This window comes from Lygodium microphyllum, chromosome 23, assembly GCF_053477565.2.
Source record: "Lygodium microphyllum isolate KBCC chromosome 23, Lygodium_microphyllum_v1.1.10, whole genome shotgun sequence".
Lineage (NCBI taxonomy): Eukaryota > Viridiplantae > Streptophyta > Polypodiopsida > Schizaeales > Lygodiaceae > Lygodium > Lygodium microphyllum.
Window position 1 is genome coordinate 96,563,442 of NC_141157.1, and position 17,183 is coordinate 96,580,624.

Genomic DNA, 17,183 nt, shown 5'->3' on the forward strand with positions numbered 1-17,183 from the left:
TTTTAATTGATTTCTCTACAAAATAATGTGATAAAAAATCACATATTATATACAAACTCTCATCATTTGTTTAGTTGAAATGCAATAACCTTGTGATTCCTTTCTCCACAATAAGAGAATATGTTTCTTAGTTTTTGTTGAAGCTTCATCCATGTCTTTAGGTGAGAAGAGAATAACTTGCAATACTCAAGCACGTTTTTGTTCAACACCCTTTAAATATGTCGTAACAACACATAGAAAGAGAAAGAGGGCATTTAAACATAGATGAGAACTTCCTTTAAACAATATTTACCTATATGTAGTGGGCTTCTTGTAGTAGTCTTCACATAAAAGAAAGAGCGCTATTGGTAATCCAAATAGCAACTTCAAGTATCCTCTTTACGATTGTTCAAGCACTTGATAACCTTCTCAAGGTCGAGAGAGGGAGGCGATGAGAGAAAGTGCTACAACAATCAAATAAAAGTTTATTAATAGAAATTACTACCATTGTGAAAAAAAGGTTAAAGAATGCTCTTAGTTTTCTAAACAATACATAGATTCAACAAGAATGAGTGCACTTGGTAACCAAAATAATAGATTTTGGTATTCCCTTTGCTAATGGTGTGTTCAAAGCACTTGATAACCTTCTCAAGAAATGGTAGAAATACAAAAGAGATAAATAGAAGAACATGTGATAAAACCAAATGTATGTTAGGACTTCTAAAACTACTACATATGCAAATACAAAGTAAAGGTGAGCTCTTGGTATTCTAAACAATACCTTGACACGTATCTTGCTTCTTACAATCCAAATGCTACCTCAAGCTTCTTACAAATGTGCATGGGAATATGTGTGCGTGCGTGTGTGCGTGTGTGCGTGCGTGCGTGCGTGCATGTGTGTGTGTGTGTGTGTGTGTGTGTGTGTGTGTGTGTGTGTGTGTGTGTGTGTGTGTGTGTGTGTGTGTGTGTGTGTGTGTGTGTGTGTGTGTGTGTGTGTGTGTGTGGAGAGAGAGAGAAGGTCAAGAGAATAGCTTGTAACTATTAGAGATATGCTTATTAGGTCTTCTAAAACTATTGCAAATGCAAATACAAAGAAACGTGTGCTCCTTATGCTCCAAATGATACCTTTGTGAGTTTCTTGCTTTTTCCAATCCAAATGATACCTCAAGCTTTTTCCAACGACACATACAAGTACACAAAGAGAGAAAGAGAAGAAGAAGAAGAAGAAGAAATAAAAGCAAAAGAGAACAACAAAAGGAATATGTATGAAGTATGAAAGTAAATGTATTGAAAATTGAAGCCCAAACATAAGAGGTAACCAAAATTTAAAAAAAGGAGTCATTTCAAGGTCCTAATAAATTTTTTGGGGAATGGGACTATTAGAAGTTATAAGGTCCTAGTCAAATTGTTTGGGACATGACTATTAAACATGAAATAAAAGAGAAGAGAGAGGTGTCTCCCTTATTTAATACAAATGTGAGAGAAAGTCACAAAATTTCTCTTGGCCCATCTAGCCTTATTTTTGGCCTTAATGGGGAGATATATGCATTCGCACAAGTTTGTACTAAGTACGCTCACACAAAATAGATATGCATTCGCACAAGTTTGTACTAAGTACGCTGACACAAAAAAGAGGTGCTAGTTATGTATTTTCATGCACAAGTCTCTTGACACAAAAATAGGCAACTTTGAAAACACATTATATCTCTATGGAGATTTTCTTTTGTTTTAGTACGTAGTTAACCCATTCCAAACTCCAAAGTTTTGGTGATTATCTTCTAGTTTGCTTATGCCTCAAAGCATTTATGGCATTTATTGAGGAGTGTTACACATGCATTTTCACACATATCTGACTTGATAAAAACACAAGAAAATCTAGAAAAACTATATGTGCCTATCGAAATTAGCTTCTCCCCCAAGTTAGTATCTAACCCATTCCATTCAGAGCTTTTGCAGTTGTCTTTTGTTTGCTTATTGTGCCATATATAAACATTCTTGTGATTTGTTAACTACTTTGATTGGTGGCAATGGCCAATAGATTTAACTTCTCTCTTATTTCATTGAAATGGATTATTATGAGGCATGATAACATGTTAGTCTTATCATTAAGTGAATTGGAAAATTGGGACATGATTTGTTATGTAGCTAGTTTTGAAAAGTTAAAAGCATAACACAGATCGACTCTTTGATGATCATTTTGCTTTTGGTCACATCTAAGATAGGTGCAAATGGTCAATCCAACGAAAAATTAGGGGCAATCTTTAAAATACAAACTTCTTATTTGATAGGTGGGAGGCTTGTACGATAGACCTCATAAATACAAGACCTCGCAACTTTCATGGTTGAGACAATGGAAATTTGTTTGAATACACATGGTGCCCACTATTTATGTGTAACACATGTTGCATGAGGTGCTTGGCATGTAAGCACCCTCATTCTTCTCTCATTCTTTATCATTTAGCTTATGTTTTGGATATGAAAGAGTTTACAAACAAAGAGCAAACAAGAGTTAAGTGGCATGCATTCACATGCATGGTGCATCTTACTTAAAGTTCAAGTTCAATGTTGAAACTCTCCCATTTATACTTCCATATCTTCCACCCCAAGGACATGCCCAAACTTCTTGCTTCAAAGCATCATATCAATAATCCATTTGGCAACTTTCATAAATCACCATATAGTGTACTCCATATTAAAAGTGAGCATAAGTATAGTCATCTACACATTTTAACAAATGGGGAGTTGTCATCGACACACGCATTTTGAAATGGAATACCATGTCAAATCATATATGATGGCCAATATAGTCACTTCAATCCTATAATATCTTCACTAGTTGCAAATTGTTTATTTGGGCATTGTTGATATCAAAGCTCTATAATTTTATGCAAGCATCTATACTTACGTATCTATAAAAGCTTCATTAATTTATAGCAACTATTTAAACATAATGCAAGCTCCCACTTTTTGGTCAAGGGTTCCCAAGCTAGGCATAGAGTAGTAGTAGTCAAATATGTTAATAATTGGTGACTGAAGTTCTTAGATGAGTATCTCAATTAGAGTTGTAGCTTTTCTCTTTGCATAATACATGGTTAGGGGTTCCTATCTAGCAATATAGCCTCATCGAGGAAAGTGTTGAGGTCTCAATGTAAGTGATTTCACAAATGTATGTGAACGAGAAAATGGACTTCATTATTCTATATTTGAGTTCTTACTTTTTCATTTCTAACAATAGTAGACACTATAAAGTGCTGGTAAAGTTTTCTCTATACCCCAGCTTTTTGCAAATCGTTGTAGAAGAACAAGTTGGGAAGTCATCTTCCCCTCCCTGACAATGTTTGAGGAGGATGAAATGAACGATGAATTATTTTAGAATACATCACAAGATAAATTTGTGGTAGGCACACATTATTTTGGTGTGAAAAGGCACTAAGATAGAGAAGAGGTTACAATGGATGACACCTCCCCCCAAAAGAAAAATAATTTATAAGGACTCAACATTTAGTTTTCACATCCGTTCTTCTATTATCCGCTATCCATCATTTCTCTCTCACTTAAAATCTTACGACAATTTTGTTAGCACATCTTATTGCCCATTAACCCTAAATTGATGGGCTAGGGCATATGAAGAATTGAAACTATCCTCCTATTTTGTTTTCATTTTCCTTTGTGAATCTCAATTTAAACTTGCCATTATATATTTTATAAGTTAATGGTGTATCTTGTGTATTCCAGAGCATGTAAAAAGATACATTTTCATTGACTTAACGATATGTCAATAGTAACAATGTTATAGACACGCTACTTAAACTTACCATGCTATCAACATGCACATGAGAATGCAGTTTCAATGAAAAACAATCTAGCCATTAGCAAGAAGTTATGGTTCTACACATGGAGCCCTCTTAGGAAAGGGCCTATAGCTATAGTCACCATTAACTCCTAATTGTAAACCACAGCCCACAAGGAGGGGAAAGTTCTCTACCTAAAAAATGTAGTAATCTTGAACCATGTTAAGTAGACTATCTATGCCACCACTTTGGAGACAATATTGCCAACCTTAAGCTAGAAAATTATAGTTCTAAATTGATGTAAATTTCAAGTTCAAAACCATTACTACAACATTGACAATCGATTGTAGTGTATTTTTTTGTCTCTTTACATGGATAAATGGAATCAATGAACAATGTGGACGACATACATATTAATTTCATCGGTTAAGTGTGCATTTTAGAAACACAAATTCACATAAGAGGTACATGCACATGCCTATATTAAGACAAAGTTGAAGTTTTGCTAATTGTAAAAGAAATCCTACTTATTTTGCTAAATATTTTTAAATTGAGTGAAAAGAACTAGTAAGCATCATTGTTCTACATTTGAAATCATAAAATAATAACAAAGTCTCTTACTCATTGGTTTCAAGTCAGCACAAAGTTCTCTTTGTATCTCTCTTTCTTGCAAGCATTTTGTTTGACATAGCTAGTCCAAGAGTGTGTGGGTGGGCTTGAGAAAATCAATCGTTATCAATAGTATGAATTTGTGGTGGTAACTATTTGGAGTGACTATAAGGACATTTGATGCTAGGAGTATTGTGAAAACATGACATTCAACTTTTTGATTGCAATCACTTTGAATATACAATGAACAAGCCACATTACATTGGCTTATACAACATGAACGACTATCTATAATGTGCCTTAACTTTACAAATACTTGTTAGTAATACCTTTGAATGCATGACAATGACCTTTTTCATTGCAGTATTTACGATCAACAAGCCATTGACTTGGCTCATACAACATGAATGACTATGTGGCTTGATTCTAAGAGCACTTGCTTGCATCTTCAAGTTTACCATCAACAAGCCATTGACTCGGCTCATACAACATGAATGACTATGTGGCTCGACTCTAAGAGCACTTGCTTGCAATACCTTTGAATGCATGACAATCAACTTTTTGATTGCAATCTCTTCATGTTTACCATCAACAAGTCATTAACTTGGCTCATACAACATGAATGAACATCTTGTGGCAGCATTAAATAAAGTCAATTTGAAGAGAATCACCTACAATAACATGGCATAATTTCCTATATCAAAAATTGTAATAGTTGACAATAGGCATTGGACACCCATAAGGCTATAAATTATGCATTTGCTTTGCTTATGGGGTGGTCTAACTAGCCTTGGAGTCAATGCTTCATGATATTTTTAGCAAATTTAAAAAGTCAATCTCACAAAAAGAACATGGCTCAAGAAATGTAAGCATAAATATAAATTAGTGGATTATCCTTGTTGGAAAAGAGAGAGAGAGAGAGAGAGAGAGAGAGAGAGAGAGAGTGTGTGTGTGTGTGTGTGTGTGTAATTTGCTACATGAAATTGAAAATAGGAACACTTGCAGCAACCACGAACCATCCCATTGTCATTACCATGGTGCAATAAGGCAATTAAGTAAGTAAGTAAGTAAGTATATATATATATATATACATATTTATATATATATATATATATATATAGAGAGAGAGAGAGAGAGAGAGAGAGAGAGAGAGAGAGCATATGCATGTGGGATGCCTTGACTAAAGAGCACAAGAAAGTCCATAATAGAGCGAGGGACGGGCAATAATCAATTAATTTGGAGGCGTTGACATTTTTCTTTTTCCGGTTAATTAAATTAAATTTTGGCATTAAAAGAAACAAGGTGCATGTTATCTGCACACACACCCCTCTCTCTCTCGTTACCGCCCACGTAACACCACGTTGGCACTTTGACCGAAGCATACACCCCTTTTAACAAACTATTATTATTCTTATTATTTAAAACAAGTATTATTGGTATTATTATTAAGAAAAAAATAAAAGAGAGCAACGCAGAGGAAAGGAGATTCAGAAACTCGGAAGAAGACAACAAACTTCAAAGGCAGAAAGGAAGAAGAACCAATTTCAGGCAACCGGCCAATGGCGTATTTTTTGTCCGAATTAAGGATTTTTAATATCGTGCATGCTTACGTGTATCGGTTTTCTCCTGCGTTTCTGTCGTTTAATGGGGATTTCAAAATTCAAATGCACTGTATTTTTCAATCGCCTGATTTCTTTTCTTTTGCCCTCGTGAAAAGTTCTTTCATTTTCTGTTCTTTTGCGTATACACGTCAACCTTCGACCAGATCTCTCTCTCTCTCTCTCTCTCTCTCTTTTTTCGTAAACTCTCTCTCTCTCTCTCTCTCTCTCTCTCTCTCTCTCTCTCTCTCTGTCTGCCTGCCTGCTCGTATTTCCTGTTTTACGAGGCTGCCACGGATCTCTCTCTCTCTCTCTCTCTCTCTCTCTCTCTCTCTCTCTCTGTGTATCTGTCTATCTAATACCGCACGAATCCCCCACACCCTCACCATTACCAACACGCTAGCTTAATCAAAAACATTCTTCCTTCATTCATTCATCAAAGCTATACATGCTTTCATAAGCTCTGAAACCTCTCTCTCTCTCTCTCTCTCTCTCTCTCTCTCTCTCTCTCGCCACTGGCTGGCCTCTGCAGCCTTATCAGTTCACACTGCACTAATCCATCCATCCACCAGTAAGTTGCCTTACCTTACCTTCTAATTAGTTCTGATACAGTCGTTTGATTCAGTCCATTCAGCTCTGTGCCTTCCATGCTCATCTAATTAATTTATTACAATCATTAGGCAAAACAATCCATGCCATCAGTCGTTCGTTTGATTCAGTCCATTCAGCTCTGTGCCTTCCATGCTCATCTAATTAATTTATTACAATCATTAGGTAAAACAATCCATGCCATCATCATCATCATACAGGCCTAAAATTTGAAGGTTTGCAACACCCTTCAAAGGGGAGTTTGCCCTTCTAAGTAAGGGTGATAAATATATTATTACCCTTAAAATGAAAGGTAATAAATTTAGAAATCATTAACATCATGATCATGATCATCAACCCGCTGTCAATTTAACCTTTCCAACGATGGTTTGACAAGGAGAGGACCCAATAGTCTTGAATACACAGATCAGACACACGCCTGATCAGCTTATTGACTTCAACCTTGTTTTGTCATGCAATTTCAACAATTATTTGCATTGGAATTCTGACCATTTGCGTCGAGTAATGTGAAACTGTCACTGTTTTAATTGTTTGTTAGTGCACGAATCCCACTGCCCACCTTTTCCCTCTGGTAGGAGTAAAAATTTGAATTATGTCTCAATTGTCTGTTTCTAAAATCCACCCATGCCCTAGACTGATACAGGCTTCATGCAGATGCATCATGCACCCATGTCATTTCTCATTAAGTACCCTCGCCAATCCTAGATTAAAACATAAGATCATGGGACAAATTAATTTTAACCAAATGTAATCACAAAGTGTTACTATCATAGTTGTTAGCTTTAATACCATCACTCTTGTCTGTGACAAAACAAAAAATTCAAACCTTTAAAGCTCGGTAGGACTTTAGAAATTACCTGAATAGTCATGACTGCATAGGAATCAAAATTCTCTGTAAACGAGAATTGCATGCACGTCTGCATCTATCCATTGATATTGACATTATATATAGACTATTGTAACAAAGAATGGATGCATCATGCATATAGTAGACTACATAGAGTGGATGGATGCATAGCGCCAGTAAACAATCCACCCTTTTTTATACTGTTTTTCACATGTGGAGACAATGTAGAATATATATGTAAAATTGTGACTATAGACAGATGTACATGTCCTGATTAAGGTGTGTGGTTCACTTTGAGTTTCTTGTTTTTTAAAAGATAGAATTTCATTTCTGTATTTGGCTTGAATAACAAGCCTTCGGCACAGTTTTCTAGTCATGAAATTTGTTGCCACTGTGTTGGCCGGCTATAATGAAATCTAACTTTTGGGCCAATGTCAGAACTGACGTAAGATAGCTGGAAGCAAACATATTCGAGCTTTTAGCATCTCCTCGCCCCCCCCCCCCCCCAACACACACACACACACACACACACACACACACATGCAGATTGAATCTAGATAGCTTCACTTTTCTTTACCTTGAATCTTTCCTCAGCCAGATGCATCAATCCAAACAATATGCACATTCATAGATCATAATATGTTGCTCTCATTGTTTGCCGAAGTACTGCTGATCCTGCTGTAGTTACATGGTAGGATCATATCAGAGCACATTCTGCAATTCCTTATCATTGATTGATAACAACCGTTACATTTGTTTTTGCTGGAAAGCCTAGTAAGATATAATCTGATCTTGGCCTTGATATCTATCCGGAAAATTCGTGTACAGTTTAAGTTTTTCTCATGTTCATTTATGTATTTGATAATTTGTGTGTGTGTGTGTGTGTGTGTGTATGACATTCTGAATTGAGTATCATCGCCTTTAAAGGAGGAGTGTGGGTTTCTTAAATGCAATCAACAGGTTTCAAGGAGGAGCTTCTCGAGCCTGCTAAGATCACCAGGAGATGCATCTATGTCCCCTAAAAGGTGCTTATGCGATCAGATTTCCAAGTTACTGGATTTAGTTTCATCAAAGCATGTTTTCCAGGACTTCAAATGTGAAAGGAATCGTATAAAACTTAAACAATTTAGACATCATCTGCCTATAGGCATGATATTGAACTGAATCTGCCCATTATCTGCCTATAAGCATGATAGTTAAGCTTATAATTATATGGATTGCGCCATAAGGTGATTATATGTAGGTTAGCGTCTTAATATGGCTGGAGCAATCAGCTGCAGGGCTTATAGAAGGGCAAAGTTATCATGTTCTGATTATTATAGAGGGTGTGCAAATGCAGGGGTGAAGAAGAGTATGAGGAATCTGACCACGGGGTGATAGTGAATCCAAGGAAGAAGCAGAAACTCAATGGAGGGATATACAGCATGATGGGAATGATGTTGCAACAACAGCAGCAGCAACAACAGCAGCAGCAGCAGCAACAAGAACAACATCCATTGACAGTTGCTTCTGCTTCGGCAAACTCATCTGGCCAGATCAACATTATCACACCCTGTGCTGCTTGCAAGCTTCTAAGGAGGAGATGTGCTCAAGAGTGCCCCTTTGCCCCTTACTTCCCCCCCCAGGAGCCCCAGAAATTTGCCTCCGTCCACAAAATCTATGGTGCCAGCAATGTTTCAAAGATGCTCACGGTATAGGTCAATTGCTTCTACAGCCCATCAGTAGTGCTACACATTGTGCCCAGCACTACACTCTCTAAAGCACACATTTCCGAACAAATTAGGAAGCTTCTAAATGACTTGTCTGAGTCACTTTATATGGTATTTTTTCCATGAATCACTAAATTATATGTTACCCAACCATGATCAGGCTTCCCAGACTTCAAGATCATGTACAATTCATGGGTTTGCTGTGGCAGTTTGTGGTAATGCTTTGCATGCAATAAATTATGCTCTTTGCTTGAGGAGATTGAATCTTGAGGTCTTGTTTTTCAGAGATTCCAATCCGTCAAGAATGCTGATATGTTATAGATTAGGGCATGTAGTCCATCATTCCAAAAACCTAATAGAGATTTGTACATGTAACCTAATGCATACTATAGATTGCAACAAATTGTTCACTACCTCCTAACATACTCTACATTAGGGTATGTAGTCCATCATTCCAAAACCTAACAGAGATTTGTACATGTAACCTAAGGCATACTATAGATTGCAACAAATTGTTCACTACCTCCTAACATACTCTACATTATTGTGAATGCTCACAGGAAGTGCCTGAGAGTCAGCGGGCGGACACAGCAAGTAGCCTGGTGTATGAAGCCAATGCACGCCTGTGCGATCCAGTGTATGGATGCTTGGGCACAATCTCTGCACTGCAGCATCACGTAAGGCTTCTGCAGGTAGAGCTCGAGGCAGTGAGGGGCGAGCTGATGCGGTATAGGGTGCAGGAGAGCGCAATGGTGGCAGCACAAGCAGCAGCAAACAGCAGCAGCACTACCAGTGGATCCAGCATACCCATAGGACACATGATTACTCATCCACATCATCATCATCATCATCATCATCAGCAGCAGCAGCAGCAGCATCCCCATCAACAACAGCAGGTGCAACAAGCAGCTGCACAGTGTAATGATTTGTCTCCTAATTCCTCCACCTTCAATGTGATCACAAGTTGCAACATCAATGCCACTAATAGATCTACAGCTCAGGATAATGCCTCTCCCCAGCGCACTCCTACGAGCACCGACTACACGACGAACGGGACCGCATCACCGACCAGCACTCTAGCCACAGCTGACACGAAGGAAAACATACAGCGCCCAACACAGCCATCATCGGCAGCATACCAATGGTCTAACCTTCTTGATCATCATGCTTTGTAAAACAGGAACCAGCATACAGACAACGTTCACATTATTCCACTCCCTCTCTCTCTCTCTCTCTCTCTCTCTCTCTCTCTCACACACACACACACACACAGACTGTCCCTCTTGCTCTGATCCTTCTCTCTCCTTCTTCATTTATTCTTTTTGTAGCTACAGAGCCTTTCTTTTTGTTTGTCATAATATCATGATCACCCCATTGACGAGCTTTTACTTGCTCAGCGTTGATGTGTAACAGGAAAAACAAACGAGACATCACACACACACACCTATATATATACACAACCTGATTGAGTCGGTTTTTGATTGGTTGCTTGTAATCAATGTGCTTTTATAAGATTGGATTAAAAGCTCTCTGATCTGTCTGTCTGTCTCTCATTCTTATCACATAGCAAGTTTTCTTTAAACACAGGCATTATGTGGTTGGGTGAATTGGTTCAAGTAGACATCTCATATGAATCAAAACAATGCAAAACGCTGGAAATCTATGAGAAAATGCATTGAGGCTGAAAGCTGAACACTTACTAACATAGAAATTTGGGGGTCAATCAAGCTTCACCCACTTTGTTTAGGTCACTCTTGTTCCTATTAACTATGGATCTAGATCTCTACCCCTTGTAAGATAATACATGTACCCTAACTCTGTTACTCTCAAGACTCTAGTGATCATGCAAAGAAAATCAGTTGGCCAGCCACATTAACCTTTCCACTAAGTTTACATGCTCAAGAAGCCATAATCTCCTTTGACATGCAAGAAAAACAGTCTTAATCCAGCCACTTTGTAGACAAGCAGCAGTCATCTCTCCTTGATGATGATGTCATCACAGGCCTTGATCACTTTCCAAAGAGAGTACCCTAGGCTGCCCTTCTTGCAGCCTTAGGTTAATCTTCTTGGCGAGTATTTGTCAGCAAAATTAGTCAATTTATTGTGCAAAATCAAATGCCTTACTAGTGTGAGCTAGAAGCTAAGATCCTTTAAGAGGAGGGACTCCATTTATCGTGCAAAATCAATTGCTCACTAGTGTGAGCTAGTAGCCAAGATTCTTAAAAGAGGGGGATTTGAGTAAGTTAAGGGCACTATTCAAGAATGTGGTGCCTCAACTTATCAAAAAGCCTATAATTAGTTGTGAGGATTTCCTATTTGGCCTAATTCTAGAGCGATTTTAGCTTAAAAAGGAAAGTTTTGAAATAGTGTCAATTTTAAAAAATATCCCAATTGCTTGATTTGATGGTTTAAGAAGAGTCAAATGGGATTTATGTACATTTCTCAACAATATTTTTCCCAAAATTAGACCAAAGGGACTCCAATGACATAATTACCCTCACCTCAATGAGGTTATTAGCAAAGCATGATCACCTTTCCATGAGGCCTAAGAAAATAGATATTCCTATACACTTGGCAATTATCAAATTTAGGATCCTTCCAAGCTTTCCCTTATAACAATAATGGTCACAATGATACTTTTCTAATTATGTTGGGCTTAGGATTTCAAAATAATAAGACAGAGAAGGATGAAAGTATGATAACATGCATCCATTTAGTAGTGTTTTTAGCAAACAATTGAGGGGCGCTAAGTATACTATAGTATTGAAAGGCACTAAAGGAAAGAAATTTAGAATTCAAACATAAAAGAAGTCCTACAATTCAAGACATTTTGGATGTGCATGGTAATTTATCTCCTCTCCTTTGATTGCTCGATCTTCCCACCACTCACATGCTTTCTGATCTACCACTATCATGCTTCCTCCCCCATCCCCCCTCTCTCTTTGTCTCCCTCTCCCTCTAGATCCCCCCTCCCCCCCCCCCCCCCCCTTCTCTTTGTCTCTCCCTTTTGCCCATCCCCAACTTCTCTCTCTTGTGCCTCTTCCCCCTCTCCCCTTGTCTTGCCTATTCTCTCTTTATCTCATTTAGGTGTATCTGAATGTATGTACAAATATCAATTTAGCCATGTGTGTCTACGGGTCACTTGGATATTCAAAGTGCTATGATAGGAGCAAGCATGTTCATGTATTATCTAGAGCGGGCTACTTTCTCAACGTTAGTAGTAGTTTTGATCAAGAAAGACAACTAAAATTCTTGGAAAGATCTTATGACATTTGAATTAACTACAAGAAATTGCAAAGAAGACATCTTTTCCTAATTAGATGATTTTGGAGGCAATTGTAGACTCATAGGAAGACATTAGTAACTCACCACTGAGTAGGGTCAAAGGTATGAAAAATGTAGATAAACCAACTGCAAAGTTAGTAGCACTCCACATGGCTACTAACAATGCAATAAAAAAGCAATACATCGATAGGCCCAGATCCTAAAGCGCCTCGTATTTAACCAAGAAATTTGAAGAAACAGTATGTTGATATGTAAGATAAAAGGTTCAAATGAATTGACCCCTCCCCAAAATGGTAGGGCTAAGCAAATAAATAGGACCATCCAGGAGAGGGTTTGCGGTATGCTTAACCATGCAGGCCTACCCTAGCACTTTTGGGCTAAGACTGTTACGACTGCCATGCATATCATTAATAGATCACCTTGTAGTGCCATTGATTTCCAAGTTGCAGAGGAGGTATGGATAGGAAAGCCTCCCTCTTATGCGCATTTGCGTGTCTTTGGATGTGAGGCATTTTGCCATGTGCCCAAGGACAAGTGTAATAAACTAGATCCTAAGAGTGTTAAATGCATATTATTCCTTGGCTATGGTGATGCAGGAGAGATGGGTTACCATCTATGGGATCCATAGTAGGTGTGAAGAGTGTAGTCTTCCATGAAGACAAGATGCATAGGCAGTCTGAGAAGATAGTGGAGATACACAAGGTTATATTTCAGGAGGAGCCACGAGCTCCCGCACAACCAGCTGGATAGCCTGCAGTAGCAGCAGGTACTCATGGCCAGGGTATTGGACAGAACATTGGGCAAGCAGCAGAGCCTGTAGTGCACTGTTCAACTAGAGATAGATGCCCCCCTAACAGATTTCAGCCCTCGATGCATTATGTCTTGGTTACAGATGCAGGAGAGCCTTTCACTTATGATGAGGCTATGCACAAGGGTGACAGTCACTCCTGGGAGAGGGCTATGCAGCCTAAGATAAACTCCTTGCATAAGAATGAGACTTGGGATTTGGTTTGCTTACCTAGTGGCAAGAAGGCTTTGCCATGCAAATGGGTGTACAAGTTGAAGAGTACCCTTGGACACCCCAAGTCGGCTTAGAAGGAAAGACTTGTTGCCTAAGGTTTTAAATAAGAGCATGGAGTTGACTTTGATGAACTTTTTTCTCTTGTGGTTAAGATGACCACCCTCCGCTTGGTTTTGGCCTTAGTTGCGCAGCTTGACTTGGACTTGTATTAAACGGATGTCAAGACTACATTTTTACATGGGGATTTGCATGATGAGATTTACATGGAGTAGCCTAAGGGCTTTGCAGAGCCTGGCAGGGAGCACCTAGTGTGCAGGTTGAAGAAAAGTCTTTATGGCTTAAAGCAAGCACCTAGGGAATGGCACCATAAGTTCGATGCTTTTATGCAGTCACAGGGCTATAGCCATAGTGCTATGGATCTATGCTTATACACGAAGAAAGTGCGTGATGGATCTTTGCTTATTTTGGTACTCTATGTGGATGGCATGCTATTAGCAATGAAAGCTCATAATGAGCTAGATACTCTTAAGGCTCGGCTCAAGAAGAGATTTGAGATGAAGGATCTGGGACACACCTCTCACATACTTGGTATATGCATTAGATGCGACAAGATCAGGGACTCCTCGACATGCCACAGAGGGAGTACATTCATAAAGTCATTGAGCGCTTCTGCATGCAAGACGTGAAACCTATTGACGTGAAACCTATTGGCTGTCCATTACCTTCTTATGTGAAGGTATCCCGATTGTCCGTAGAGATATGAGCAAAGGACCGAGATGGTCAAGATTCCCTATGCATCTGCAGTGGGCAATCTTATGTATGCCATGATAGCTACTTGTCTAGATATTGCCTTTGCAATTGGTATTGTGGCGCACTATATGGCTACACCTGGCCAGAAGCATTGGAATGGCATGAAGGGTATCATGAGGTACCTGAAGGGCACTACAAATATGTGTATATGTTATGGCAGCGAGGATACAAGAGTCATGGGGTACATTGACTCTGATTATGCAGGACATGCAGATAGTAGGAAGTCCACTTCTAACTATGTGTTCACCTAAGCTGCATGTAATGTCCCTTAGATGTCCAGGGTGCAGAAGTGTACGGATCTTTCCACCCACTGAGGCCGAGTATGTTGCAGTCATTGAGGCTTGCAAGGAGGCCATATGGTTAGGCCGTTTGGTTTATGACCTTGGTATTGATGCTATCCCTACACTGTATTCGAATTCTATGAGTGTTATTCAATTAGCCAAGAATCTGGTTTTCCATGCGAAGACGAAACACATTGAGGTGAGGTATCACTTCATATGTGGGGTCGTTGAGGATAAGTCTGTTGACCTTGTCAAGATATCAACTGACTAGAATCTTGTAGATCTACTCACCGAAAACCTCTCTATGGAGCGCTTTGCCTTCCTCGAGAGATTGATGGGCATGGGATGAGATGGCGTCTTTCCTCATCCTGTTGTACATGTGTACATGTTGTACTGTCTTTTCTTTTTCTTTTTCACTCCTCACTATGGTAGATTCGCCTTTAAGTGGGAGGTTATTGGGAGTAAAGGCGCATTCGCCTAGCTGCACGTGTATTACTACACTGACAGTACCCACGCTTGCACACTGCAGGTGGCAGGCGTCCATCACCGTCACTTTATTCTTTATTCTTTTAGTGACAGATGAATAAAGGGAAGGACGGTCACACCTTGTGGCTATTGGAGTTCCCACATTCTCTCTCTCTCTCTCTCTCTCTCTCTCTCTCTCTCTCTCTCTCTCTCTCTCTCTCTCTCTCTCTCTCTCTCTCTCTCTCTCTCTCTCTCTCTCTCTCTCTCTCTCTCTCTCTCTCTCTCTCTCTCCTGCCATAGCTCTCCCGTGCAACCTTCGATCCTTCTCACCTTTTAGAAACTCTTGGAGATTGTACGTGGTGAGGAATCATGGACACTAGAGTCGATGTGAGTATAGTTAACCAAAGTGTACCTTAAGCTTGGGGAAACCATCGATTGAACCAGTGTATTTTAATCTAATTGTAGTAAATACATGCAAAGTTAGACCACTGGGAGTATTAAGGAATCATTTGATCAAGATTGTATGGATGCAGTTCAAGGTTAACTTTGTTGTCATGAAAGGAGTTGACTATGGCCTACTAGTCGATCACCCACGGATGCATAATGCATGTTTCATTGAAGATGGGGGCAATGGTCTTCCTAGCTAATCAAAAGGAGCCAATCCACATTGAGATGGAGTCATGAAAAACATCCCCCATTGACCTGGGTGCTATCTCTACACTATTAAAAGGAGACTCTCGCAACCCTCTGACCGCTTGATCTTTGGCTAGATATATTTCCTCCCCTAATGAGGATGAGGAAGATTGGATGTATATTCTTTTATATTCAACGAGTGTTCAACCCATGAACACATGAATGCATTGGACACTACAACTCTTTCCCTCGAACCTCCCATGGAATCCATTTTAGTGCCTTTCTTCATGATGGTCCCTAACTCAGCAAAAACATTGGATCTTAGGGCTCTCCAACCCCAATAAACATGCTTGAGTTGCATAAAATCCTTAGCCAATGGAGACTATGGTTCTTTAATTTCTCAGATACTAATCTAGCCATCTTTGAAGAACTCTTAAATAAGCCCACATGGAAATGGATGAGCCTACACTAAGTCCTATTTGATTTTCACAATGACCTCTTCATCTTGATTTTGCAAGAGAAAGGTATAGACGCTGAGAAAATGACCTCAAAGTGAGGATTCCAATTCAAACTTAGTAGGCTATGATACCGATGGCTGCACATTGAGCAAATTTTCTTAGATCCAAAACCCTCTCCACCTAAGAGGCTACTCATTGATACTGGGATTGTCAAAGTGACCTCGAAATTGGAATGGCTTGATTATCTCAAGGTTGTTGGCTATGAACAAATGGGCATTGGATCACTGATCTATATCCAGATCCTAAGATACTCCTAGCCAAGAATGACCAAGACTAAGTCAAGGAGAATATCATGGCAAGATCTAAATACAGATGGAGATAGCCTTCTAAACCAAAAATCCCCCAACCATCCCAATTTGTGAAATCTAAAACCAAACTTCCAATCCATTTGAGGAGGAAACACTTGAAGGACAATATATGTAGTATTGATTCTGAATATCAAACTCAGAAGAAACCACATGGCTTATCTCTGTGCTTCACGAAGTGCAAGAAGAGTGATCAAATAGTTGTATTGCTCAAGGCAAAGTGCAAAGGCAAATCAAATGAACCCATTGAGGGACTTGCAAAGGTCAAAGAGATAAATATTACAAAGATGAGGGAATCCCCTAAACCTCTATACATTGATGAGGACCTCAGTGAAGAGGATGAAGCACAATTTATGGGCTTTCTAAAGGGTCAAGCTAGACCCTCTTCTACTCAAGGAAGTGATCTTCTGAGCCAAGGAGAAAGAGAAGGTCTAGGTTTTACACTATATGCACATCTATACTTAGCACATCTATGGTCATTATGGTCCTCACATGGCAATTGACTTATCACTTATTATACTTGGTTTATTGCACCTACCTACAACTGGCATAGTTATGGCACCGATCAATTAGTATAGTTAGTTATGCATTGTTTGACCTAATAGGCCACTTTTCTTTATGTTGTATCTTATCTATACTTTGTGTAAATTGTATTGTATATATGAAAGAATAAGGAAAAATCAGCAAGAAAATGTTTTGACCTCCATCTCTCTTCTCATGTTC

General features: G+C 39.1%; 1 protein-coding gene across 7 annotated transcripts; it reads left to right on the forward strand.

Moving 5' to 3' along the window:
* The first annotated feature begins 6,227 nt into the window (after nt 1-6,227).
* On the forward strand, nt 6,228-10,661 carry LOC148016504 (LOB domain-containing protein 4-like). Of its 7 annotated transcripts, none has more exons than XM_087664082.1 (5): nt 7,301-8,124; nt 8,361-8,458; nt 8,773-9,124; nt 9,703-10,060; nt 10,139-10,661. In XM_087664082.1, exons 1-5 carry the CDS (start codon nt 8,122-8,124, stop codon nt 10,315-10,317), a joined length of 990 nt encoding a protein of 329 aa, XP_087520208.1. In that variant the 5' UTR covers nt 7,301-8,121; the 3' UTR covers nt 10,318-10,661. The 7 variants fall into 7 exon arrangements, with proteins under 7 accessions (XP_087520210.1, XP_087520209.1, XP_087520208.1 ...); XM_087664086.1 differs by having other exon boundaries at nt 7,302-8,124; nt 10,144-10,281; XM_087664084.1 differs by lacking the exon at nt 7,301-8,124 and adding an exon at nt 6,228-6,548 and having other exon boundaries at nt 9,703-10,659.
* Nucleotides 10,662-17,183: the final 6,522 nt, after the last annotated feature.

Excerpts from the sequence above, each read along its gene's own strand:
- LOC148016504 (XM_087664080.1), top strand. Across the intron at positions 8,459-8,772 it reads GCATCTATGTCCCCTAAAAG|GGGTGAAGAAGAGTATGAGG; the intron begins GTGCTTATGCGA and ends GTGCAAATGCAG. Across the intron at positions 9,125-9,702 it reads ATGTTTCAAAGATGCTCACG|GAAGTGCCTGAGAGTCAGCG; the intron begins GTATAGGTCAAT and ends GAATGCTCACAG.